General features: G+C 49.5%; 1 protein-coding gene across 1 annotated transcript in view; it reads left to right on the top strand.

Moving 5' to 3' along the window:
* Positions 1-12790: 12790 nt before the first annotated feature.
* LOC108555515 (uncharacterized) overlaps positions 12791-26271 on the top strand; it is an 83758-nt gene continuing 70277 nt past the window's right edge. The window contains exon 1 of the mRNA XM_017911178.1: positions 12791-12938. Within this exon, the coding sequence (XP_017766667.1) occupies positions 12806-12938 (133 nt within the window). The 5' untranslated portion in view covers positions 12791-12805. The remainder of the gene's footprint in view (positions 12939-26271) is intronic.

The raw sequence follows: 26271 nt of genomic DNA, 5'->3' as shown, positions 1-26271 counted from the left end.
TACACTTGTCGCGTGGTATAATAATCCGATCGAAGGTCTCCCGTTATTAATGCACCCGTCGAATCGTGTATCCTTCCCTTCTGATATCAGAATCGACGTAAGCGTTACTTGCTGCGTAGATATTAAAATATTTCTTAAACCAACCAGAACGGAGTATCGTTTTCCCTTCGCGCGATGCCGAGTAAACTAGCGATAAACGATACACACCGCTGTTTAATAGATCTAATTAAGCAATTTCATCCGCGTTCATATTTCCCCGAGCCGTTATCTAAATAACGCGAGGCCAGGAACTGACGTCCGCGATTCATGGCCGTAAGACAGGTCTGCAATCTCGCCGGCACTTGCAACGGATCCCCTGTTCGCGATGTTTCGCGTCAGCTGAAAAATCTAGGCCGATTGGTGCTCGCTGAAGCCGTATATAATCTTGCCGTGGCGCTGCGTGGCCGTTTAAAAATTGAACAAGCCAACCTTCGACGGGGTTGCACCCTATAAATTATCCGCAGGGGGTCGAGCGGTTCTCCTCGCCCAGCGGATGACTCCGGGCGACCAAAGTCGTCTGGGCTGATGAGTTATGGCTGTGTAGTGACTTTGCAACACGTTGCTGATCGGCATACGCGCTTCGTGACGTCGCTTTTCACCCGATCAGCCTTCTATCTCGCGGCGTTTCCTTGACATTTATATTTTTCACACCACTGGCTACCTCTCGGCCGGAATTCCTAACTGAACAGCCTAACAGGGCGCAGTGCTGATCGTTAAACGGATCGACGTCTCGTTACGTAACGAGCAATTCTTTGTTCGTCTTCGACGACGATTGGGAACGGTGTCTCTCGTTGTTATTCAAACGAGAGAAAGGGAGAGTTTCGAATTCGATTCTTCTCTCTTCCCCCTTTTTTCCTCCCCTCGCACTCTAGTTTGTCTAATTTCTTCCATCCACCCCGGCGGCTATGTCGGGAGACCGTGTTTGAATGTAACCTCCGAGTGGGAGGATCATCGTGTCCTTATCCGGTGATTCGATGAGCAAGAGATAGGGTAGGAGGAGGGAATAACAGCGATTGGAGGCGGCTTTTTCCAATCGAACGATCTCGCGAGATTAACGCGGGTCGTAAATGCGGTATTACGCTTAAAACGACGCAACGATCAGCGTGATGATGTTTGTCGATGCTCGATAACAATTCAATTTATGTAATTTGCCGATTTGCCCGGCAAAGAGCACTCGCGATTGCGGCCGTGGAAATTTATACGGATGCTCAACGAGCCAACAAAATGCAGCGGTAATAATTTATTATCTTCTGGGCGTATCGATAAAATTTCGTTTCCGTTGGAAATGCGTGCGAATAACACCCGGGAACGGTGCTTCCGCTGCGAAATTTTCCACACTTCGTAAATACGGCTGTTTAAATCCTCGTTTCCTCCTCGCGCGGTTCGCGTCGTTCTTAACGTCGTTTACGAACCCACGAGTGACAACGTCGGCCATCGGGTACAAATTTTCGCTCGTAAGTTAGCCACGTGATTTATGTCCGCGACCAGGAACACGAGACGTTCCGTGGCCCTTTCAGCGATAATTATTTCTTTCGTGGATTACACGCGAGGCGAGGTCCACTCGATCACGCGCTCGATGATCTATAACGGGGTAAATCTTGTTTAGCGAGATACAGGTGGTCATCCTGTATACCGGATATACAGCCTGATGGATAGCCAGCACGATCGTGCGGTGTACAGTGGTTTAGTCGCCAAACATACTGATACGTTAACGCCGTGGAACGTTTGGGAAAGCGAGCCTCGCTGGATTCGTCTTCGGGTCGTTATACCCGAGAAGGATGCGCGGAAATTCTCGCGAGATAAGTGGCCAGAGATAACGTTAAGCTGTGCTACGATACGCGAGCACTGGATACAAGATATTGCGGTCAAATCGTAACAATTGTATATACAATCTCGAATCGTTGCCTTTCGACTTTTGGTAAAAATATACGACACAAGATACCGTTCCCGTTACACTGGAGAATCGTTTCGATTTTGACAAAATTGCCAAAAAAAAAAAAAAGAAAAAAAAGAAAAAATATATATTTTGACGATGAAAAAAGGAAAAAGAAAGATGTCACTGGAAGAAATTGAAATTAAACGGCAGCATGGCTTATCTAATCGTACGCAGTCGATCAAAGATAAATCGCGTAGCAACATTCTGATCGCTACACGCAAAGAGGTGTGGCATACACACGTCGCTAAAGAGACGTAGATCATTGGATAATGATGGGATGTTCCATCCCGTTCCATTCTATTCGGTTGTAATCCCATCCTCCCTAACACAACAGTCATCATGTCGTCGTGGTACGGATCACTTAGGGATCATTAGCTTTATGGCGCTTCCGTATGGCCCGCCGCTCGCCTGTAAGTGGATATCGCTCCAAAGTTGTACCACGGATGCGTTCCACGGAACCCATTCTTCCTCCATTTTTCACGGTAGTCTAACCAAAGAAACCGGTGAGAAAGCTGTGCAACGTGTCTAGGGCTGTTGAGCAACTACGAAACCGAGATTGCCCAGGAAAAAACCGTGAAACTCGGACGAGCACCACCTCTGTTCTTTTACGACACCTCGTCCTAGTTACGTTCACGGACCACCTACCACGAAATTCCACGACATCCTACTTCTCCCAACTCCCCGCGGAGTATCTGTAATCGAGTGAAAAATCAAACACCGATCCGACCCGCTCCAACGAATCAACGATTCCCATCGTGTCCTATAAAACCCTCGGTCCCTCGTGGGTGGTCCCTGATCCGCTCGCGAACTCCACGCGGCTCTTCCTTAATTTCCGCCACGCGAGTTCCGTGGAACCGTCATCGCTGCACGGCTTCCCCGAACCCTGATTAATCCAGACGCCATGCGATACCCTTGGACACGTATTCCCCGGCGACGCTGATACACGCACACGCTCGCCTACGCTCGCTCGTGTAACGGCAAACCGCACACCGCGTCGCGGATGAATATCGCGGATATAATGTTACTGTATTTCATTACCAGAGCACACCGGATGCGCTATGCTGGTTCATTCCCGTGTATCCTGCATCAGCCTGCCAGGTCAGTACGTGTACGAGCGCGAGCCGACGCGCGCGCGCCTCTCAGCGACTCGCCCCTGTTGTATATCCTCCTTTATGCAGCCCGGTTTCGGCTTCCGGCCGTACCATTCAGGAATATCACCTTACGCGCTTCCTCGTGATTCAGCCGACTCTCGAAACACGCTGTAATCAAAGGATTACACCACCAGCGGGTACCAGCGCCGCTGTGCCTCTAAGTCAGCCTCTGTTTAACGCGACCACCCTGGGCGCCATAATCACCGTCGGTCCTTCCTCGTCGAGTAGCGAGGCAACACGGGGACCACGGGCTTCGTCCTTCGGGTCCCTCGACCCTTCGATTTCCACGCCAGTTGTCCCCGGATTTCGCCTGGAAACGTCGAATTTCCAGCGTGTCGCTTGCCTTGTCATTGCCGCCCTGCCAGTTCCCGAGGATTCGATTGCTCTGGGACCGTCTGAGGGCTCCCTCACGCTACTATCCTCGACGTTAACTTGACCGGTTTGGGGTAGAAGGTTCGATGTCGAGGGTTCCCGATGATTCCTCGCGACAGCGATCGCGAGGATCGTAGTCTCGTCGAATTTGTTTATTCCGAGATCGTGAATTCGGTCGTTGAAAATTTTTGGATACAGGAAATCGTTATGGGGGTAGTTTCTATAACGACGGAGGAGGAATTCGCGATCGCAGCGCCGTTGAAATATTACAGTATCGGGGCTCACCGAATTTCGAGCCAGCCCCGTGCATCCGAACTAATTATATCGTGATAACGAGGCTAATTTCGAGCCACGCGAGACCGTTTCGCACTTGTGCGCTTATAAAGAGAATAGGATTATAAATAGAAGCAGTGGAGGCAGTGGAAAGTGGAATGGCAGAGAGAGCAGCTGAAGTTCCTCTCGTTCTACAACATCTCTTCTCCATTATTATACCGTCGACCTGCGAATTGTAGTCGCTTTCAAGTGTCTCCCACCATTACGTGATTAACGCACGGACTGGCATACGTGATATTATCTGCGTGAACGCTGCGAATAGAATTCGCCAAGACGGGCGTCGCATGGCAGGCATAATAGCCTCCGTGTTCCGCCTCTCGTTTTTCATTTTCGTCTTATCTTCAGGTGGATCGACCCGCGGTGGACCTACCCTCTATTTGCTCACGGCTATTTCCATGTCGCGAAATTTCTCGCTTCCGAAGCCCGTCGCTCTATCCGGATTAACCGCGATTCGATTCGATTTGTTTGAATCGAGCGAGAACAGTCTACGGTGTTTATGATACGCCAAGCGACGCCGTTACCGCGAAAAATCGATCGTACGACGAATTTTAATTGCCCGGATCGTTCTTTGTGCCCGGTGCCCGGGAGACAGTGAAACAGTCGGGTGGAGAATTATTTACTTTCTCCTCGACCAAACCCGTGAGGTAATTATTTACACACCCTGTCCGCCGGTCAATTATACAGCCAATTATTTCCGGGAAGCAGTCGACTTAATTACGGGGTCCGTGGCGGCCGCAATTTTTAGGTCGGTCGCGTAACTAACTTGGATGGAATTAATTGAATTTAATTCGGCAACGTCCTGGAACACGGACAACATCGAAAGGCTGATTGAATTTTTATCCGGCTTCTGTCTTTGTATTACCTTGTTCGCCAACTTTCGCAAGAACGAAATTTCCACGGGCTAGGGAAAAAATTCGAAACGCGTCACCGGCCGTACCGTACCAACTCGCCGATTTCCCGAGAATTACTTTTAAACCGGAATAAATTCCCGTTCGACACGCGTCCCCGTTCATCGGCGTACATTCTGCGTCCCCGACGACGTCGATCCGGCGTCGTTCGTGTCCCGTTTCCGACGGAATCCGCCAGCTTTTCGTCCAAGTGCACTTAATTCAATTTCAAGCGCCAAGGATTATTGCGCCCGGAAAATATAGAAGTTGTACTCTGATGAAAATTTCAATAGTTCCATAATGAGTTCCAAGCCGTTGATAATTAATTCGGCAAACTTATATTCCACGACCGAGTTAATTTCCGGCCACGCAAATTAGGATTTTAATCAAATCTCGGGGGATCGTTTCGACGGGGCCGGTCTATCGTACAAAAATGCCAATTAAATTCAACAGAGTATCGTTAAACCCGGCTAATCATCTCCCCGGAGCTCACAGTTTCGAACACTCTTTTACGAGCTCTCATTTGCTTCTGCGATTACGCTACTTCATCTTGCGAATTTTAGAATTTAAATTCCTTCCTCGGAGTATCTTCGATCTCGAATTTCCCCCACACCCGTCGATGCTTTCGGCCCTCGTTTTCTTCCAAAGCTTCCAAGGAAGCCACTTTTCTCCTCGTAAACTGGCCCATGGTTCGCTGGATTTTCTCATAGATTCGCCGAGTATCCGGCTCGAACTAACAACACCAGAAACGGGGCAAGAGGGCAAGAAATCGCCAAGGTATCACGAGAGTTTCCGGGTTCGCTACTGCGTGCCAAGTGGTGCCACTGGGGTAATCTTTGTCGCTCATTAACGTCGCCGTAACCAACGAAACTTTCTGCCAAAGCGGCCTACTAAAGCCGATCGTTGTTTTTCCGCGCGGAAAGTTGCGCTTAACTGGCGGACCAGTTCCGTCCAACCGGCGTTTCCGATATTATTCTCGGGTCGAGGAAAGTGAGGCATTGTTGGGGAATTTCTGGCCGATCCCGAGCGTCCGCCATTGGTCGCTGGCTTATGACTAACGGCGAACAATTGGCCGGGTCTACGGGACGCGTGTAGTCGTCGACGATGAAATAATCTTCCGGCAAGAAGCGAATGAATCTGGCGACGAAATCGCGGTGGTTCGACGGATAGACGGACAGACGGATGGATAGATGGCTAGATGGATGAATGGCCCTGGCCGAGTGTAAATTCGGTCGCTGAAACGCGTGCCGGTTAATGGCGACACGCAAAAGAATCGAACGGACGAAAATTGCGCGAGGCATGCGACTGTTACGATTTAACGATGCCACTTTCCGAATCGAATTCCTGGCAAGCTTGCTCGTTACGTTCCGCGAAGTCCGTTTCCGAACCGTTGGGGAAAATATTCGAACGAGCGCCGGCTTAAAGGCCGTTTCCTTTTCCAGATTAAATTGCCTTCGTCGATGGTGCTCGTACGGTACAACAGTCGCGTATTAGAAAGCCGCGTTAGTCCGTGTAACGGGGTAACTCCGTGCAACGTGATTCAGGTTTCAGAAGCGATGGTAACGATCGTCGATAACGTTCAAACCGCGTCAATTTATCTCCGCGTACGCGTTTTATCAAGTGTCTCGTATGAGCGTTAAATCGTCGGTCGATTCAGGTTGCCCCTGTATCACCCTGTACCGGATATCCCGCTTAGAATTATTCGCTGGCGGAACAGCGCGTTCGGCGGTTTCAATCGGCCTTCGATCTTTCCTCGACTAGCCGAGGCGATAAATAAAAATTACCGATATTACTTTCCAGACCGCGCCGTTGTTCGCGACACCCCGTCCGTCGATTCCTTCCCCTTTGTTTCCCTTTCCACCCCCGCCCCTTCGCGCGGGTCTCATTGTCGTCGTCCCGTGGGCAAAGAATTTCTGTCCCACGGGTCGTCGGGGATGGCACCATTTCTATTCATCTCGAAAAATAAAGGCGTGCCCGATCGCGAGCCCCGATAACCATGAATATTTTATCCGCATAATATCTCGCCACGCTCCACCCCCGCACGTTCACACGTACGCCCGTACACGTGTCCCGGTCCCCGTACTCCAGCTTCGTGTTCTTTCTTACACCATACAGGCATCCGGGCTCCGTGGAACTCGTCTGGTATCACAGCCCGGACCAGCAGCCCAACGTGGACCTGTCCTCGGTTAAGATCGCACGTGTGGAATGCAAACGGACGCGAAATACGAATGGGGCACACGGATTCGCAAGGTGGCACGTCGACAGCCGGCGAGCTGCAGCAGATCGCACGAAACACGAAAGTGGATCTACGCGGGAGTAATTCTAGAGCAAAGAGGGCGTGGAAAGGAACGGGAAGGCGATTTCTCTCGATCTCGCGGCGATCGAGATCGCAATTTGGTCGCGCGTCTCTGACTTTCGCACGGGGTTCGCGTGTCTCTCCCGTTCCCGCGCCGCGGGCTTCACGCTCGAATCGAAAGCACGCGGACCCGTGCTTTCGTGTCGTTACGGAGGAACAAACGTTGCTCCGGCTCGCGGCTGTATTTCGGGAGGTTTTGTGCACCGCGCGCGAGCCGGGGCGGTTGCCGCGTGGGCGTTCTATAAATGGGTTCTATGTCAATCCCGAGCTTAATTTAATGTTTGCACCATGGACACGATGCGTCGGCGCACTTTCAGCCTAGCTGCCTTCGTACCCTGTCTAATCTGCCGTATTCGAGGTCCAAAGGCTTCGGCAACTTCCTTCCAGGAACCGATTGCCCGCGCGGAGGGCAGCGGCAAAAGAGGCGAGCAAAAAGCGTATAGCTTTCACGAACGACACCGTCACACACGCTTAATGCCCAATAAACGAGTGCAGATGATCAGCATACGGCTTCATCCACACCGTAGCCCCCGCAGACACTCCCACACCATAGGCTCCAGGCCTCGAGTGGTTGATCCGCGTCCCGCTAGTGTGGCTCACGCACGCACGCCGCGCGTACGACCGCTGCTTTGTCACGCGTGCGGTTTCTCCGCTGTCTGCGTGTGCTCGTGTGGCTCGTCTCTCGTCTCTCACCTAAGTTTATTGTTAGAGGGGCCGGCTAGCCGCGGACGGGGCATCAGGATTTAGTGCTTCTTACACGCCCATGCCGGTACCACGCGCCTCCGCGCGCTCCCTTCGATTATTCGCCGATTCGATCCTACGGATTTTCACTTGGTCACCCGGTGCTGGTGCTGGCTCGAGCGTGTGACGCGGTTCGTTCGCGACGGGTGATCTGGTTCGGAACGGTGATCGGGAAATGCGAGCGAGTTTCGTTATCGGTGTCGTCGACTAGCTTTTACGCTGAAACGGTACAGTGATTCGAAGAATGTTACAGGGTGACGGAAAAGTTTCCTCGTAATGCCGAAGATTCCCGTGGAATTTACGAGCATAAACAGACACCGAGGTAAAGCTATGCCGAAACTCTCCGGTTTCCGTTTTCCCCTATTTTCTCTCGTGTCTCGCGAAGAAAACAACGCGGGTCCGGGCGATGCCGTCGATCCAACGACACACCGGAAGTGGCAGCAGAACGTTCCCGTTCCATTCCTCTGCTCACTTGGACGGCGCAAAAATCGCAAAGCGAAAGAGTCGCTGTACCTGTCAGATATCGGGCAAGAGGTGGTTTCGCTTCTGTCGTACGACGAGACTGCTTTTCACGGGACATCGACGTGAACGAATGAAAAACGCGAAATTAGGATTCCGAGGACAGAGCGGAGTGCCTCGAACACGAAAAACCAATTGCACGAGTGCTCAAGTGCCGGCTGGGGAACGGCGCGGGGTGACGACCTGGTGCTCTCTGACTGGCGAAATAGGGGCGAGTGCCGGGGGAAAATTGGCGGTATGGAAGGGTGTAGCCGGGCCAACGCGGTGCAACGGCGGTTCTTTGTGCAAACACGCCGGTGTCGAAGCGCATTCGCCGGGAAAACAGCCGGGGTTGAGATAAAAAATTGCCATTCGCGAGTAAAAGTGAAATTTGCACGGATGGACAGCCGCTCAACTGCCCAGCAGCCTCTCTTCTCACTTTTGCGTCTGGGGAATAAAATGACGCCAAGTGCAGCGACTTTGAACGGCATTTCGTTTACGTCCCGACAATTTCCCAACATTTTCCCGAGCTTCGATCGACCGACGTTCGACGAGCAAAGGGGTTAGACGCTGAAGACGGATGAGGATTCGAGTTCCTTTATCTCGTCCTCTCGTCGAGCTTTTTTCTCTTTTTTTTTTTTCGAGTACCGGCGTGTTCTTCGACTTCCTCGAGGGCATCCCACTTCCGGAGCCCATCGTTTCCCTGCCGTGAAAATTCTACCGCAAATCGGGGGAAACCCTTTTGATTCTTCTACGCCCGGTTTCGGTCGTTTCACAACGTTTTAACGCCGCCCTTCCACTCCTTAAACCTGGTCGCGCGCCATCATCCAGCCCCTCGTTCTCACTCTCTTTCATCTCCAAAGCCCTAATTAACTTTGGTAATTATGTGTACGCCCGGACAGAAGGGCTTTGCACTCGTTGCACTCGAAAGACGCGGCGCACACGGAAGAGCAAAGAGGAGGTGGAAGAAACGAGAGGGCTAATGCAGAACGATGCACGCGCGAGCTACCGCGCAACCGAGCTGCCACACCGTCAACCAGAATTCTCTATAAATAGCGCGCGAAAGGAGATCTCGTGAGATTTGACAGCTCCTGACGAGCGGTCGTTCGAATGGATATGCCGTTCCGCGAAAACGAGAGCTCGCTAGTCCCTCGACGCTCCTTTTCCGTGGAACCGCGTTTATTCCGATTTCAAAAGAGCCCTGCTCGAATAGCAGCAGCCCGTCGATAATGTATATCCGTGCATCGCGATTCCGATCGTCTCCATTCTCTCGCGGTATCAATTGTCGACGGCCATTCGGCAAGTTCACGATCGCGGGTATTAATTTTTCACCGCGACACGTACCTTCGATGGAGGAGAAATAAATTTGCACGCTGCCGAAAATACAGACGGTACGCGCGGGAGGATAAAACGAGGCGAGAATACCGAGGAAGGGGATTAAAATTTAACGATGCGAATTTACGTCGAGACATTAGTCTCGCGTTCGAATTTTTTCCTTCCCGGTCCCCGGAGTGAGAACCGGGACACGGCCATCGCGGCGTACGAGGCTTTGAATTTTAATTCACCGACTCTTGAAAATTTCGTTATTCCCAACGTGGTCGTAGTTCGTGCGTCATACCTTTACGGAAGAATACGCGCGCGGACGACATCCAGGATGCTCGCTGTTCCCGCACTGCGCCGCGCGATTTACGCGTCCTCGAGCTTTACGTTCCATGCCGCGCACCTGTGCAACGCGTAATTCCCACCCTCCTTTCGTCTTCGGATATCTTCAACCGCCGCCGGGTCGTACGTTTCAAACGCAACCCCCGCGACAACGGGAACTATGGGAATTTTCCTTTTCAAATTGCACCAGTGTGTCGCGTTTCGAGGAATTCCCCTCGTCTAGCTGTTAGTCGTGCTTCGTTTCCACGACGTACGATGGCTGGCAAAAAATTCGCCCGACGTTGCATCTGCTGGGAATCTTCGCGCGTGTCGCGTTTGCCGGAAGTCGGATATCGCAGGAAACGTCGCAGCCCTCCCGTTGTCCAACTTCTCGCGTCTCTTCGCGCTGCACGACGCGACTTAACAAGCCTATTAATTAATGATACCTCGCAGGGATAATTTGCGACTGTCTCGCATCAGCGTCGCCATTGTTCTCGGCAGCAGCCCTCCGCGCTTTAAAAATTGATCCGTCGATGTCCCCAGACGGCGTCGAGCTCTGGCTGACAGTACGCAATTCTTTCGTCGGTCTTACAAAGTAAATATATAAGACACGCGACGATAGACAGGGTCGACGTGGAAAATCAAATTTCATCGAGGTTATATCGCGCTTTTTCACCCCGACCGTTTTAAATCAATGACGATTTGTCGAGCGTCGCGGAGCACGGCTGTGCACCTCGACGAGTGACAAATAATCGTGTCGTACTCGATCGAGAAACCGCGGAGACACTTGTGTTACGAAGCTATCCACTTCGAACTTCGAATCTTCCCTGGCAATTTTTACAATTCTTCGCGTTCCACTTTCGGTTCGGGGACCTCCGACCCCCCGACGTCGCTGCAAATCTTCCAGGATCGAACGTTTTCTCGATAAACAGCGCGACAATTCATAATTTACAAGACATTCTTTAAGCTCGTTCCCTTTGTTCCATATTCCCATTTCCCATCGCGAATAAACAAACGTTTACGTTTTTACCATTACCGAACCGATAGGGAAATAAACGAAAATTGTGCCAACACTAGAGCGATTGGATTTATCGGTCCGTTTCATCCTCCTCTTCGCCATTGCGTTCATCCCCCTGCAGTCACGCAAAGGATCGTCGCGTGTCCCGTACCCTCGTGCAATTTAACTTTCCTTTCTCAGGAGAGTAACTGCGAGTCGTCTTCAACGTGACAAGTCATCATCGTCGTCCTCGTCTCGTGGCCAGTGTTGGTGCACCGACACGAGGGCGCAGAGTCGGCTGCTGTCCGTCGGCAGTCTGAAGAATTAATTAAAGCGATGTAATTACCTACTTGGATCCGTTTTAATTCAAACCCGGCCGAGTTGATCCGCCGGTAAACTGCGTTTTCGCAGAGAACCTCGCCACTCAGCGTACCGGCAATAAATGCATAAGAATTCCAGCCGTGGCGAATGGACTAATTTATGGGCATCGGGGAAATGGGTTACGCTGCTTTCCACGACGACGGTGTTACTCTCTGCCCTGCTTTCCCTTCGTTTCTCAAAGACTTGGCCGACTCGGTTCTGTTTCAACGGACGGAAAGGGACACTCCTGCGGGTATCTTCGTCGCCGGGATTAATCTTAGACTGTCCGCGGATTAATAGCAGTTAATCGTATCCACGAGACCCGTTTCCACGTCGAATTTTAGCATCTCGAGTTTCTCGCCGGTGAAATATTTTCACGGGAAAATTCCTAGGGGGACGCGAGAAAATTAATCGACGTGATTCCCGGTACGTCGAGTTCCGGGCCACCGGTTTATTCCTGCGGTATTATCGTTCAATTTCCACGTCAGACGTTTAGATTCAATTAACCCCGCGATACTTGTCACGTATTAAACTCAAACACCTCGTGTTTTATATTAAAACATCCTGCTGCCGCGCGTCGCCCTCGAAACCGTCCGAGAACAAGTAGAAAAAACATAATACCCCGGCGCGGCGTTTAATCCGACTCCTCCGACGATATTCATTTTTCAGGGGTATCGAGGTAATCCAGAAGCACGTATCGAGCCTCGATCTCGCGGGGAAATCGCGATGCACCGTGGTAACAGGCAGCACGACGCGCGCCAGCGCGTTATTAAGAGATAAAAATGCAGTTAAAAACTATTACCACGGGCGCAGCCACGCGTCGTACTTGTAAAGGAGCCACGTCGGTGGAAGCTGCCGGATTCTCCGGCCAACTATATCCTCCAACTTTTGCTTGGCAGCACATCCTTAGGTAAATGAGCTCTTATCTCGAGCTTCACACGGGGCCATCGCAAAAACGTCACGCGACGAGCGTACACGCTACGGACACAGACACCTATACACACAGCCGGGTCCATTAGACCTGCTTCGAGTTCTTATCCGTTATCCGCGTTTATCTCCAACCATGCTCGCGAACAAACCACTTCTCGACTATCGTAAATAAAAAGAGTCGAGCAGCGACTCACAGGAGAAGCTCGGTCCCGTGTGCTCAGCCTATATATACCGTGGCATAGTGTTCGCGCAAAGTGTTCGTTCGAGCGTCAAGTGTCCGCGATGTGAACCAAGGAAAGACCCACTCCGAGTCGCGTGTGTTCAGCTCGGTGCATAGTGGAATGTTAGTGCGGGTAAATCGGTACGTTCCGAATTCGTTGCGAAATCCTGCGTCACCAGGCAACGGGGGTGGTAGCCGGGCAGGAAGAAAGGAGGGAAGAAAGGAGGGAAGAAAGGAGGGAAGAAAGGTCGGGAAGGAGGCATTATTAAAGTGGCTGGACCCTAATCCGACTGTGTTGCTGGCGTTTACGTGGCCGAGGCGAAAACTATGCGGCACGAGGCACGATGAAGGGGCCAAGAATCGGTGGCCTAGCGAGCGGGAAAAAGCTGGACCTCTGCCAGAAGCCGCGTCACACTTGGACAGTGTTGCTGGTGTATTTGGGCATCTGCGCCTTGCTGCCTGTCACGATTCTCTCCGGTTGGTATTCGATCGTCACCTTACTCTCTTTTTCGCTTCGTTACCCGACCCTTTTCCTGTCTTTCTCTTCCTCTTGCACCCCGCGATTGCTGTCTCTTTCCCAAACGATCATGGACAGAGATCCTAGGCCGTTTCGGAATTCGCGCTCGTGCTCGGTATTATCCGTGAACGGTTGAAATTTCACTCGCGATGCACGCGATGAAGCACGGGAGCGGGGGTTGCACGATTCGATGGGAAAAACCTCTGAAAAAGCTTCGAAGTAATTGGTCGGATAAGGCAATAGTACAATCCCGAGCCACGTTTTTAGCTTGCCGATTTTTCATGTTTCACAGCGTGGAACGTCATCCGGAATTTGATATACGTTCTCATTAGCAGCATTGGCTTTAGCGGTATGGATGTTTTTCTGATGCTTTCGTTCGAAATTTAAGATAAAATAATTCCTACCCTTTACCGTATCCCGACAATCTGCTTTCTATGTCCCCCTTTTCCGGATTATCTTTTTGCCTCTTCTTGCTCGGATATTTTTAACGAGCACGCGAATTAATGCGGTAACGTATTGGAATCGATGTAAATGGCGAATATATCCGAAGATGAATATTCGGGAATTACGTCGAATTTTCCAAGAGTAAAAGGGAAGAAAAAATGGAGGCACTAGCGAGGCTGCGAATTGTCGACACGGAAATAGCGGAAAGTTCCCCGCATTCGTTCCACGATATGAAATCTGACAATCCCACCTGAGAAATGAACCGCATAAATCACGATACGCTCATCAAGCCTAGCGTCGTCTCAATTTTGCCAAACTTTTCCCACAAATCACCACCGGCCGCCTGGTCGTCGCCATCTCCATCTTCTTAAGAATTTTTCCAACTCTCGGCGTTTCTCGTGACGAGTCAATTTTAGACCGACAAAAATGCTTTTCCTCCCCGCGGGGCGACACGGCGTCCGGTTTACGTAACAATGGCAACGAGAACAAATATTCGAAAGATAATTGTGTTTGGAGAATCATCGAGCTCTTCGTGTTAAATATATCTTCGCGTATCAAAACATTTGTACGATACGGATTCGAGGCATGCAAGCACGCCGACCAAGATTCTAAGCACGAAACTCCGAGGCTGTTAGGCGATGGTGGTCGCAAATTGCAAGTGACCTCATGCTCCGTAAATTTAGATATTCAAATGACAGTGCCTGAACGTCGTTTCCATATTTTTCCGCCGGGATCGATTTCGTCGGCGAGCGACGGCAATCCGCGTCGCAATCATTCGAAATTTCATTCTTCGTCAATTAACTGTGTTTCACGTTCCAATCTAACGCTCGATAATTAATGTAGAGAATTTTAATCGACGTTGCGCCCGATCCGCTCAATTCGATTGGACGCGAACGCGTTAACGAGCTCTACACACCGGCCGGCCGAAACTCGTCGTCTATTCGACCAATGGAAATCGTTTGTCGACCAATCGAAAACTTTCAACTTGCTCCGTGAATCGGTTTCCGGGCTGCGGAACAATGCAGCTGATCCTTCTTTTAAAAATAGATCCTGCCCGAATTCGTTCGCGTTAAATTATCGAATTCATGATGCAGAAATTAATTGGAATACCGCGCGGAATGCCTGAAAGGAGCAAAATAGTTACCTTCCTAATTTCGACGTTGGCGAATTTTAATTTAAAAATCCGAAAATCAGCCAGCTTCGATTTTCTCATTCGACCGTGTCAATTAAAGTTATTCGAATTTAAAAATTCAAATTCGATCGTTTCCGAATTGGAAAGGCGTCGCGACGCGTCGTCCCGTTAAAAATAGCCGTTGCCTCGGATATATCCGTGTCTTCGATAAATTTTGTCGGAAAATATAAATCGATCGTCGCAATCGAGATGCTATAGCGCTTCGCGAATGGGGAACGAACAAATGAAGCGTGCATGAGAATTTAAACGCGTTACCCCCGGCGCAAATTGCAAGTCGTATTAACAATTACCTCGTAATTGTCCACACCAACCGCGGGCCGAGGATTTGTAAGGCAAAATTAAATTTCTGCTGCTATATTCCATTACGCGGACGTCATTCCGTTCCCCATCCACTCTACGACGCGCGATTCTTCGCCATTCTGCCCCTCCGCCGTTATTGTTACAATTTTGACAATTTAGTCACGCTGTCGACCATGAAATTGAATGTTTGCTTAAAAATCCCACGCAGCGGCTTTATTCCTCGAACGACCGTTTCGACTCGTCCACTCGTTTGTTGCGAATTCTTTGACGTTTAAAGATAACCTTCGTCGTGGCCCCATCTGCGGAAGAAATTACCAATGGCGGAATATTTTCCGGTCAGATCCCGAGAATCTTCCAACTTATCGTAACAAATCTCCTCCTACAGGAATAAAATTGATTGGACTTTAATTCCGAAGAATGATAAAGGATCACTTTAATTCCGCCCTAAATTTCAAGCTTAGGGGGTGAATACCTTCGGAGACCTTGATTTCCCCTCGCTTCAACTCTCGTCTCCCCTTGTTGGAAGAGGAACCGAGTAAGATCCGAGAGTAACGCGTATCGGGGTTGAATTTATTTTCGAAATAAGACCGCCTCCGTGTCCGCCTTCGTTTCCATGTTTTTTCGAGGAAACATCCGCTTTATGACACGCACGTGTTCCCATAAACGTCCGCGCAGCGTCGCGACCGCAGCACGCAGCGAGCTTCCCCGGCAATCCTCAAATTGCCGGGCTGCGTAAGTACTTCCGTTAAATCTGTGTCAGAGAAAACACGCTCGACGATTTCTTTTCAACCCCCTCGCCTTTCGTTCCGCGTTTGGCTGGCTCCAGCGGGCCAACTTCGACGTCTGTTTGACGACGATGAGTCGAGAAATCGTGACGGCTGGTTTTAATTAAATGGGGGGCCTCGGTTGACCAAAAACTGCCGTTCTTCTTCGTCTCGATCGACCTTAATCTCGGCTCGTTTCACCCGCTAACGAAGGATCACGCGTTTTAAAGGGGAATGATTAAGGGGGGAAATTCTTTCGAGACTTACGGACGAATTTTACGGAAAGCTTCAAAGGGTTTAGGGAGGACACGAATTTACAGATTGTTGTTGAACATTAGGTGGCGATTTTGGGAGATAATAAGTAGTATTTACCCGCACGTAACGGACACAGCGTGTGATATTGGTTTCTTGTACGGAGGAGCACATTTGAACTAGCCTGTGAACCAAACATCTGGTTTCAACGGTATAAACAGTCGCGTCTGTACCTGGTTTTGACGATCTCAAACGAGAACACTAGAGCTAAAGCAGCGCTCCGGGATAGCTACGTAAATAATCACGCGATCGGTGGTCGTTCTAGACAAGATTCTGTCCGATCGAAACGATCCTCCAAAAAGGAGCAAATTTGTCAAGGGAGCTATCCACCTTCTGCTTTCAAGATTCAAACTCGACTCGAATAGCGAGAGAAGGAGAAGATGTAGAGGGAGAGATCGCTTTAGCTCGCCTGGAAATAGCGGTTTCGTTTAAAAACACGGCTTCGCGGAGAGGCGCAGACATAAGCGACGGGGAAAAATGTAAATTAATAAATTTAAAAGTTAAATAATTCCTGCGGCGAGTTCGGCGTTACACGGTGGCCCAGACGCGTTGCTTGAAATTCAGGAAAACCCAGTGGCTTCTCTAACAGCGACACAACTATTTATACGTAAATAATGTAACAGCGCGCGTCGAAACGTTAGCCAGCTCTTATCCGTGTCAGTTTAGGGAAATTAGTTCGGTGAAAAGTTCCATCCCGTTACATATTTAATTTTTCCGCGGTTGTTTGCGGAAACTTGCCCGCGGTAAATTTAATACGTAACCCTGGAGAAGTTGTAAGTGCACTCAAAACCGCACACGGGAATTTTAACAAGCAAGTTTCATCGGGCACCGACGTGTTTGCGATGTTTCAAGCTGTTGATAAATAAATTTACATTTTTCCCGACAATTACGTACTCCGTTTAATATCGTACGGATGGTTAAGAAAATCCTAATACGCAAGGCTATATAAGCGTTTCGTAGAATGGTAGCAATATCAAGTTACCGTGGGTAGAAAAGCAATTAACGCCGCTGACTGGCCTGACCCCGGGTTCCCGAACCCCTAACCTCGCATCTCTTAATCGCACGCACGCATACTTCGCGTCGCTCCCATACGCGGAACACTTCTGCTTTCCTATTTCTTTTCCCCTCTGTGCTCCCCGTTTTTCCATCGTTTTTCGCGTTTTTCCATTTTCCTTCCGCAAAACGTTGAGCTGGCACTCGCCGTGCAAATTAACGCGAAAAACAAAACAGTTCGACGTCGCTTAATTGTAGTGTTTACCCTTTGTCGCGACGCGCTTGTTCGCTCACCGGATGGCAGTTAAAGGATAATTTCGAATCCGCGATTCGTCGCTATGGACGGGGAGGATAATTAGGGATATCGGCGCAAAATCGATGGTACAGTTTCACGAATCATCGAACACGACTTACAATATCGAAACACAGCATTTCCGAGTTTTACCGCGAAACGAGAACGAGAATAACGGGAAGCGCGTGAAAACCGGAGCAAACGTGCAATTCATTCCGATTCTCGTACGCGATTATTCGAATTTCGTTTCCACGAATTTGGACACCGACGGTAGATGCGAATTCGAATAGAAATTTTCGTGTCGGATATTTTCGAGTGAAAAATTTAAGGGTGGTTCGATCGAGTCGCGGTGAAATAAACGCCGGCCAAGTAAACTTCCCCGTGGAAACGGGACACCCCGGCGATAAATCTCTGGTCGGGTTAGAGCTGTCGTCTCTTCCTCCGAAAGATACATTTTCACCCTCGGCAGCCGGAGGAAGAGAGACAATGACCCAAAAAGGGCGGTGTCAAACGGCGAGAAGAAACCGCGGGGAAGGGGAGGCGGTCTTCCGGAAACTCATCTCCGAGCCAGACAGCCCGAAGAGAGTCCTGGTTATCCAGGAAGAGGAGAACCGAGCCCGGAGAAGTGACCCAGGCGCCGGCAGCTACTTACGCTTAGGACTGTTCCACGAACAGAGGAACGAAAATTTCGGCGCGCGAGATCTCCACAGACAGATAGGGCGAGCCGCTCTAATTAGAAGTCGTCCGGAACGTTTTGGATTGCACTCGAGAATCCGGGTGACCGGCCGCGCCCCATTTCGCAATCTTCTCCGCGGCAGGAGTGCTTAAACGACTCGGCTCGATTGTCTCGGAATAAAATACGCAGGGAGAAAGCGGAGGAGAAAGGGCGAGGAGGAGCCAAAGGGTAAAGAATGGTCGTTACGGAAAGGGGAGGGTTTACTTGTTGCTCGTTTCGATGCGTGTTAATTTCCGCCGCGTTTTCGCGCCTTGTCCGAACGCGCCATTCTTCTCTGCGAATTTTCCGAGATTCGCGCTCAATTATCCCAATATGATCATCGTCGAAATTCGCGTAGAATTTTGAACGTAGAATTTCGCCTTCCCTGGCTTTAAATTTCCGAACATTCAAATTTAAATCGTTTTCGCGCGTTATTCGTCCCCGTTTGAAAGCCAGGATTCTCTTCGCGAATTTCCTGAACTAAGGAAATTGGGCTAAGGAAAAATTTCCTGTACTTTCCATACTAAGTTATGGGATTATTATTATCGGAGAATTTATCTGAACGCAGAATTTCGATTCTTTGTATCTTAAATTTCCGAAAATTCGAATTTAAATCGTTTTCGCGCGTTACTCATCCCCGTTTGAACGCGAGGATTCTCTTTTCTCGAATTTCCTGAACTAAGGAAATTGGGCTAAGGAAAAATTTCCTGAACTTTCCATACTGAGTTATGGAATTATTATTATCGGAGAATTTATCTGAACGCAGAATTCCGATTCTTCGGATCTTAAATTTCCGAAGATTCGAATTCAAATTCACGGCCAGTACAGATATCTGGACGAATGATTTCTCTTGTGGGTTTGCACCGAATTGTTGGAAGAATTTACCTGCGTGCAGAAATCTGCTTTAAACGACGATTCGAATTTAAATCGGATTAAAATTTGGATACTTTCGAGGGAAGTTTCAACGTCTTTCTCTCGCCATTAAAACATCTAGCCGTGACAAGTTCTCGACCAATGAACAAAGGACACGACGAATGCAACTTTTAATTGGATTACCTGCCACACCCTATATAAAGTCCCTTCTTCTAAAATAAAGCAGATTCACGGTATTCTTGATAGTCACGAGCAAGATACACAACGAAACTTCTCTCTGTCTCTTCGCGATTCATTCGTTAAATTCGTTCAAAGCTGAGAGGTATTCTAAAGGTGTAAATCTTTTCCACGAAGAGATACCGAGCTTCGAAAATTACACGAATCGTTTTGCTCCGCGATTTTACACCTGCGAGGATTCAAAGAAAACAGCGGGAAAACGGAGTCGGAGTTTCTCGCGTGTCCGGAATTTACATGTGGAATTAAACCGTCGCGAACGAAACTTCATCCGTCCCATTGTTATTTTATCTCGGCGCAATCTGTCGACGAATTCATTCAATCCGGTGAAAGACAGCAAGAAATGGCCGCGAATTTCCGCGAATATTCTGAAGAGAAATTAACGAAAATCGCGTATCTCCGCTGCGTTCGCCGTTACACGCGGAACTGACCTATCCACTCGCCATTTTACGATCACTTAGCCGTAATATATTCATATTAAATTCTCGAATTACAGATCGTTTAACTCGTCCGCTTCTCTTTTAATACTCCTATCCAAGTTCCGAATTTTTCCTGGGAAATATTTATTACTATTACCATTTATTTTATCATTATCACCAATTTTGGGGAATTAAGTGGTCGCAATTGCGAGCCAAAGTTCATTATCAAAGGTGATTCCAGAGGTTGGGATTTTTGGAAAGCAATTTTGGAGGAGCGTTTCTACCTCGGTTTCCTCCTTCGTGGCAAATGTACAACCAGGATTTCTCGTCCAGGTAGTTAGAAACCATTCGGCGGAGTTTCAAGTGCCAACGAAACTTGAACGGAGTTCTCGTTTTCCGGCCAGTTATGGTTTCGCGGATTTACACAACTCCTAAACGTCGATTCCCAGCCAATTTCGGGCCAGCCTTCCGAACCGAGAGATCCAACGCGATCCCTTGATTTTTTTACCAGCGTTCGAGCAAGGCCCGCCTTCTCGCCGTCTGACTCACCGAATTTTTCTCACGTTAACGACCCCCAAGATAAATGGTCCTTTTTCCACGCTCGCGTAGGGACAGAGAGGTGGAGTGAAAAAGCCGGGCCACACGCTGATGTACATTCGTTAAATTCGAGTCGTTATATGAATTATCGCCTTAGCACGGGACGGCAAAAAACAGGGAACACGGAGAGTGTTGGCCGTCGCTTGCAATTTCTCGAAATTACAACGACAGGAGAAAACCGGGGGACGGCTAAAACCACGGTGATGTACGATTAATATTGCGCGAAAAATTCCGCTTAACGAGCTTCTTAATGACAAGATAATTAAAATAACCGAGAAATTGCCGCGACGATGCGGGTAATTAATGGCCGCGCGGATCGGCGAAAAAGCTAATAAATTACGTTATTTACGGGAAATTCGCTCGCGAAGGAATGAATTTACAATACCTCGTACAGCGCCGGTGGAAGAAAGATTATAGGCGAACAAGTTGGTGGCGAAAAATCGCCGCTTTTATGTAACGTTTTTACACAGCTTCATAATAACTTCGTTTTAACGCGAGCCGGCTTTGTTTGCTCAGTCGTTCTCTCGATAATACGTAATATTTTAGACTGCGTTTTCACCTGGTAAGCGTAAGCAGGTCGTAAATGGCAACGGTAAAGAATTATTCGGTCCGGTTTTCCTCGCTGTCCACTCGTTCGCGTGTTTAATTTATTTATCCGCGGCGGTTGAAAATTATCAAGCAGAAACCTTCAACGCGGAAATGTACGAGCTCGAAGCGGCGAACGTTTACGGGTAACGTGGAACGATGTAATTACCCTTATCGTGGGATAAAAAAATTTATATCCTTCGCGAGGCAAGCCAATACTTTTTCACCCCCTCCGCAAGCCCAGGGCAGATGAACCACGGCCACGGTTCGCCTTCATTTTCGGTTCGATCGATCCTTTCTACACGTGTCCCGGCGGCGGATTACGCTCCGCGAAGCGGAACACGTATGCCTATCTGCCGCGTTATCGACTTTCACGATCGCTCGCGCAATTAAAACGAATTCTCACGGCCGTAATAACGATTCGCGGCGTTCCGCCGATACGCGATATACGGCGCGTCCTCCGCGCGAAAATACCGAAATTGCGAAATTGCATCGCGATGGATTGATCGAATCGAGTATCGGGATACACGGGCCCCGTCTTTGTGATGCTCGGCGACGTTAACGAAGAGGAACTACACGGTGTCAATGGAGACGAATCGACAAGCGAAATTTAAGGTACTCCGATTCGTTAACACGCGCAGAGATCGATAGCCTCGAGGGGATGCTTCGATGATTGCGATCGTTAACGGGAGCACCATCGAGTATTTAGAAATTTTATTTCTTCCTTTTCTCCCTTTATTTTCCCCCGTATCGCCACGACTCGCGCAACTTTTCCATTTTTACCCGCGTTGTAAATTATCGGCTCTCTGCAGCCCACCGGAACAAACGGAATACGTATTTGATAGAATTCCCCATCGAAATGTGAAACGGGATATTCGATCTCGCGTAAGCTCGCGGTCAATGTTGCCGGCAAAACAAAACTGGCTATCGGATATCTGGTCCTTTTTTAATTAATTCGATCGCTTCAATTTTGCGGGCGTAATATCAAGGGCTCGTGCACATTTCACAGGCTGACCGGTTAATCCCTCATAACAACCCCCTTCAGCCGGGGATACGTTGGTTCCGCCCTTCAAACAGCGTGCTAGCACCATGGAATCACCCGACAAACAGGCGCGACGAAATTATGGCATGATATTCGACACATCCGGTAATCCAGCCGCATCCCGCAACATCCGAGCAAATCGAATTCGGGTCAGGTGCGTCAGCCGCGTAGGCGTCGGTCTAACATGCTCGATGATTCCTCTATGAGCGTGCTGATTTTCCCGCGAAAACTCCACCGTTCACGATCGCGTTTACAACCCCGGGTTCTCGCGATTATCGTTAACGAGTTGAGAGGCGGGTTAATTTCCGCGCGATATCGGAAATATGCGATTCAATATCCGACCGATCGATTTTCCCCGGAATCCCGCTCACGGATTAATTCGCGAGGCGTAATCGGGCATGCCTCGGATATTTCGCGAGCAAGAACGATGCGAAAAAGACGAGGTCGATTAGGTGAAACGGCAGCCAGAAGCGTAGGTGTCCGGCGTGTAACGAAGGGGTTGGGGGTTGGCAAACGTCACGGGTTGCACCAGAGGCTGCGGACTGTTAATTCGGCTCTGACGCCGTGATTTAGAGTCGTCCCGAGTGTACACACAATGTGCGTGTTGCGTGCACGCGTGGGTGGATGTTCCAACGTATAGACATGCGTGGCTGCGCCTTATGTATTCTGGCATGCCGCGAACAAACGAATGTTTTCCTGTTTATGCTGCCCCACAGTCGGATTGGTCGGATGAACTGGTACCCTCATCGAGTTCCACGTTTTTACCAAGTGTCCGTGAACCCAGCCCGGCGAATATCGTCGTTTCGTCGATCACGAGTCGCTTCGTTGCTTCTTCCCGCTTCGAGGATCGATCTACCTCTGGAAACCTGATTCGTACCAGTTTCCGAAATACAAGCAACGCTCGATGGTGCGTGGAAGAGGATGGCCGTTCCTATTTTCGACGTTTCCGCGAATCGTCGATGCCAGAAGAATGCGCAAACTGCTATTATCTAAAATTAGTCCCCGATACGTTCTTAGAGAATTGCATCTGGCGAGAACGAGAGCGTGAATCCGGCCACGCAATTTTTTCCCTTCCACGCCGTCTTCCTTATTTATCTCCTTCTTCCCTCTTTTTGCCACGATCCATCGTTCTTGCTCCACCCCGTTCGGTGACCCGTCCTTATTGCATTTCCATTCGCCCATCTTCTTCCTTCTACCTCTCCACCCGGCCAAGCTGCATCCTTGGCTTTCTCACCCTCCGCGAGCCCTGTCTCTTTCAACGCGTCCACCGGCGTCCTCCTTTCCCGATCCTTCCTCCTTCGTCCCTGCATTCCGTCTTTATTTTCGTCCTTTCACAATTTCGCCCCGATACGCTCGTGCTGACGGGCCAATGGGTTTCCGGAAAGCATTTGCTACGGTTTCTTCTTCCATCTTACGACTGCTACAGGATACGCCGAGTCGGACGTGCACGTTAACCTTCCCCCGCCAGGCGGCCTTTTTGTTCTACTTTTATGCATTCGCCGCACCCGGGTCATCCTGGCAACGGTATAAACGTGAGAAATGGCCGGCCGACAGACATTTTCGGTTTCTGGATCCCGCGCTGGTTTGCCCGTCGTTGTGTCACACCCACGTACCCGTGCAATTCCATCCACCCCTGTGTTCCACGATATTTATACGCCCAAACGATCCCGATTCTAATCCCGTTCCCGATACAGCTTCATTTTCATAATGCCACGTTATTCCGCATATTTTCTACCTCGTTTCAAGCCGATGCTCGAAGATCCAATAAGCTACCTCGATCTTCCCGAATGCGGCTCGAGGAGTTCGACAGGTCCCTGATAAGACGTGCTCTTTTTACCTTTCACACCAGCGAATTTCTACGTCCCGATATTTGCGCGCTTGGCCAGGCCGAGTCGTCCAAGTACTTTGTCAACCTGCTACATTTTTCGATCACAGACCCTCCTCGGCTATTTCCGTGAGCATCTCTTAACGGCATTTCCGGTACAACCGGGATAGGGCACTCGTTGATTCACGAATGATCTATTCAAAGGAGGGCGATGTATTTTTAAACGACGTGTTAATTCGTCGCGTTTCGGTGTACCGGTTTGTCGAACGAATATTTCTAAGCCGAGATGTACGTAGTTTTCTCTCGTTCTAGCTCCTCTAGGGATTATCTCGTGTATTTTCCGGTGGCCAACGGGGAAAAACTGCGAACGCCTTTGGCTGCCGCGTTTCTTTCTGCCGTCTATTCGGTTTCCAGAATAATACATTAGAAGGGAGCTACGCAATGATTAAATTACTCGAACAACAGGCATCGTAATGGAATAATACCCGCGGTAATTGCATTGTGCGACTAATTGGAGGGACGAGCTTCGTACTTTCGCCAGGACGGTATTATCCTTGCGCGCATCGTTTCCTTTCGCAACACTCGCATACCCGCGTGCACGTACACGCATCTTCGCAGCTAGAAATAAATTATTCGGCATGCGCCTACGTCATATGCCTTTCACGAGTAACTTACACTTGGCGCCGCGCGAGCGTCCTCCTCTTTCGCGCTTCTTTCCTCCTCTTTTCCTCTCCGTTTTCCCACTTCCGCTTTCTCAGCTTCAGAAACTAATCTCACAAAGGTTTACAAATAAACCACGCGGCGCCGGTTTCCTCTTTTTCTCCCGAGCCCCGTCTCTCTCCTATGCTCGGCGACTAATTTTACATTGCACGGCGACTGCGCGCAACTAATCTTTCGTTGTTTACGAAAGAGAAGCTCGATGTTCGATTAAAAGCGGGACAAAACGATAGTAATCTGGCTCCGCGGGATTTGCCGGGAGATTTTATTTCCGCAGGATCGAACCAGAGCTCGCGATACAGCGTTGGCTCGGTTCTCGTGCAGCAAAGACTGCAATGTCAGTTGTCGATCGCGTTCTACGGCCTTGAAATCTACATTAGACACGGAGGGGTCAATTGTCGTTAATGGCTCCCTGCATTGCGAGCAAGTAATCCCCTGAACGAAAGAGGCCTTCGTACCCCGTCTGTAATTTATCCTCAATTTACTCTCTATTACGTGCATCCATCTTAATCTAGCTTTAAATGAAACCGATAATCGTCCCGGTCGTCGGTTTTTCATGAAACCGTCCGCGAAGAAAGCCGGAGAAAAATCACTTCGTACACGGAACGGAGGGCTGAATTAAGCCCGCCGTCTATACTATACACCGTGGCACGCCTAAATGATTATCCGACAAAGGCGCGGCAATTATTTCGAGGCGCCACTCGGAGAAATATTCCTCGTTATTCGAAATTGCCAAAATCGAGAACGAAAGCCGGGCACCCAGCGTCATTTACTCGTTTCCTGCGGAACACTAATTAAAAGCGGCGCCCGTCCGACGATCTGGACGTCTCAGTCGGTAGTTTGTAATTAATTTTATTGAAATCGAACGGAGCTTCGCCTCGCCCGCCGGCAATATAAAAGTTGGGTCGTAGAAATCAATCCGTGAGCGGCGAGGTGCGAAGAGGCGCGGAGCAGAGAGACAGTGCGGGAGAGAAGAACGTAAGGGAGACAGAAAGGGAGAGAAAGAGAGGGAGAGAGAAAGAGAGGAAGCATTCGCGGAACAAAATATCGGTCGAAATGCGAGCGGGGACGAGATTGAACTTTCGACCCGATCTCCGCGCCGCTTCAGCCAGACAGGCTTGTACTTGGTGCAAATTGCGAACTTTGATGCTCTCCTCTTCTGTTCAGCTTTTTCAATAAACCGTGGATACGCGAGAGGAGAGAAAATTGCCCCCCGTCTATGGGAGAGCAGACTACGGAGACAGAGAGAACCGGGGAAAAGGATTCGCGATGGTTTCTCCGAGCGTTATCCCGATCCTCGGTTTTCAACGCTTCGTCGTAATTTTCCCCGTTGAATTCGTCATTCGTCGTCCTCCCCGACGCGGATTTTCCCTCGGCCGAGACCGAATTTCATCGATCGGCCAATTTGAGGTTTTATTTGGGTTCCGGCGGCCAAACTAATCCGGTCAGAGCGAAAAATTAAGTTGCCCGAAGTAGTTGGACCAATTACGAAAGTTCGCCAACAGGTCCGGCTGGCTCGCGATTTTAAAAGTGATTCGTACTCAAAGAGGTAGACGTCGCTTCGAGGAGTTAATTCCCCGTTGCTCCAAAGTGGGTCAATTTTTCCATGCCCACGTCGACTGACCATAGCGAAATTATTGTTCGAAGAAAAAGAAACGAAGATTGAAGAATTCGAATTTGAAAATTGCAATTTCAAATTTTAATTCGGCGAAATCTTCCCGCGCGATTAAGACGATCGTCTACGACAGCGGGGGCAAGATTCGCTCGATTCGCGCAGATTAATGGAACATTTGTTATCATTTAATTACCACGGCGATAAGATCGTTCGGTAGAAGTTGCTCGAGTTTTATCGGTACAGTCGTTAGAAATTTTTCTCCCGGCACGTTCTTGTTCCTTCAATTATTAATTCGAGTCGCTACGCGATAAGCGCCTCGCGAAATGCGCATCACCCGAGCGGATTGATCGTCGCGCATTAATTCCGTCGCGGGG

The sequence above is a fragment of the Eufriesea mexicana genome, unplaced genomic scaffold, assembly GCF_001483705.2.
Source record: "Eufriesea mexicana isolate 0111107269 unplaced genomic scaffold, ASM148370v2 scaffold124, whole genome shotgun sequence".
Classification (NCBI taxonomy): domain Eukaryota; kingdom Metazoa; phylum Arthropoda; class Insecta; order Hymenoptera; family Apidae; genus Eufriesea; species Eufriesea mexicana.
The sequence above is the reverse complement of the archived record's forward strand: the minus strand, read 5'-3'. Positions and strand labels throughout refer to the sequence as shown.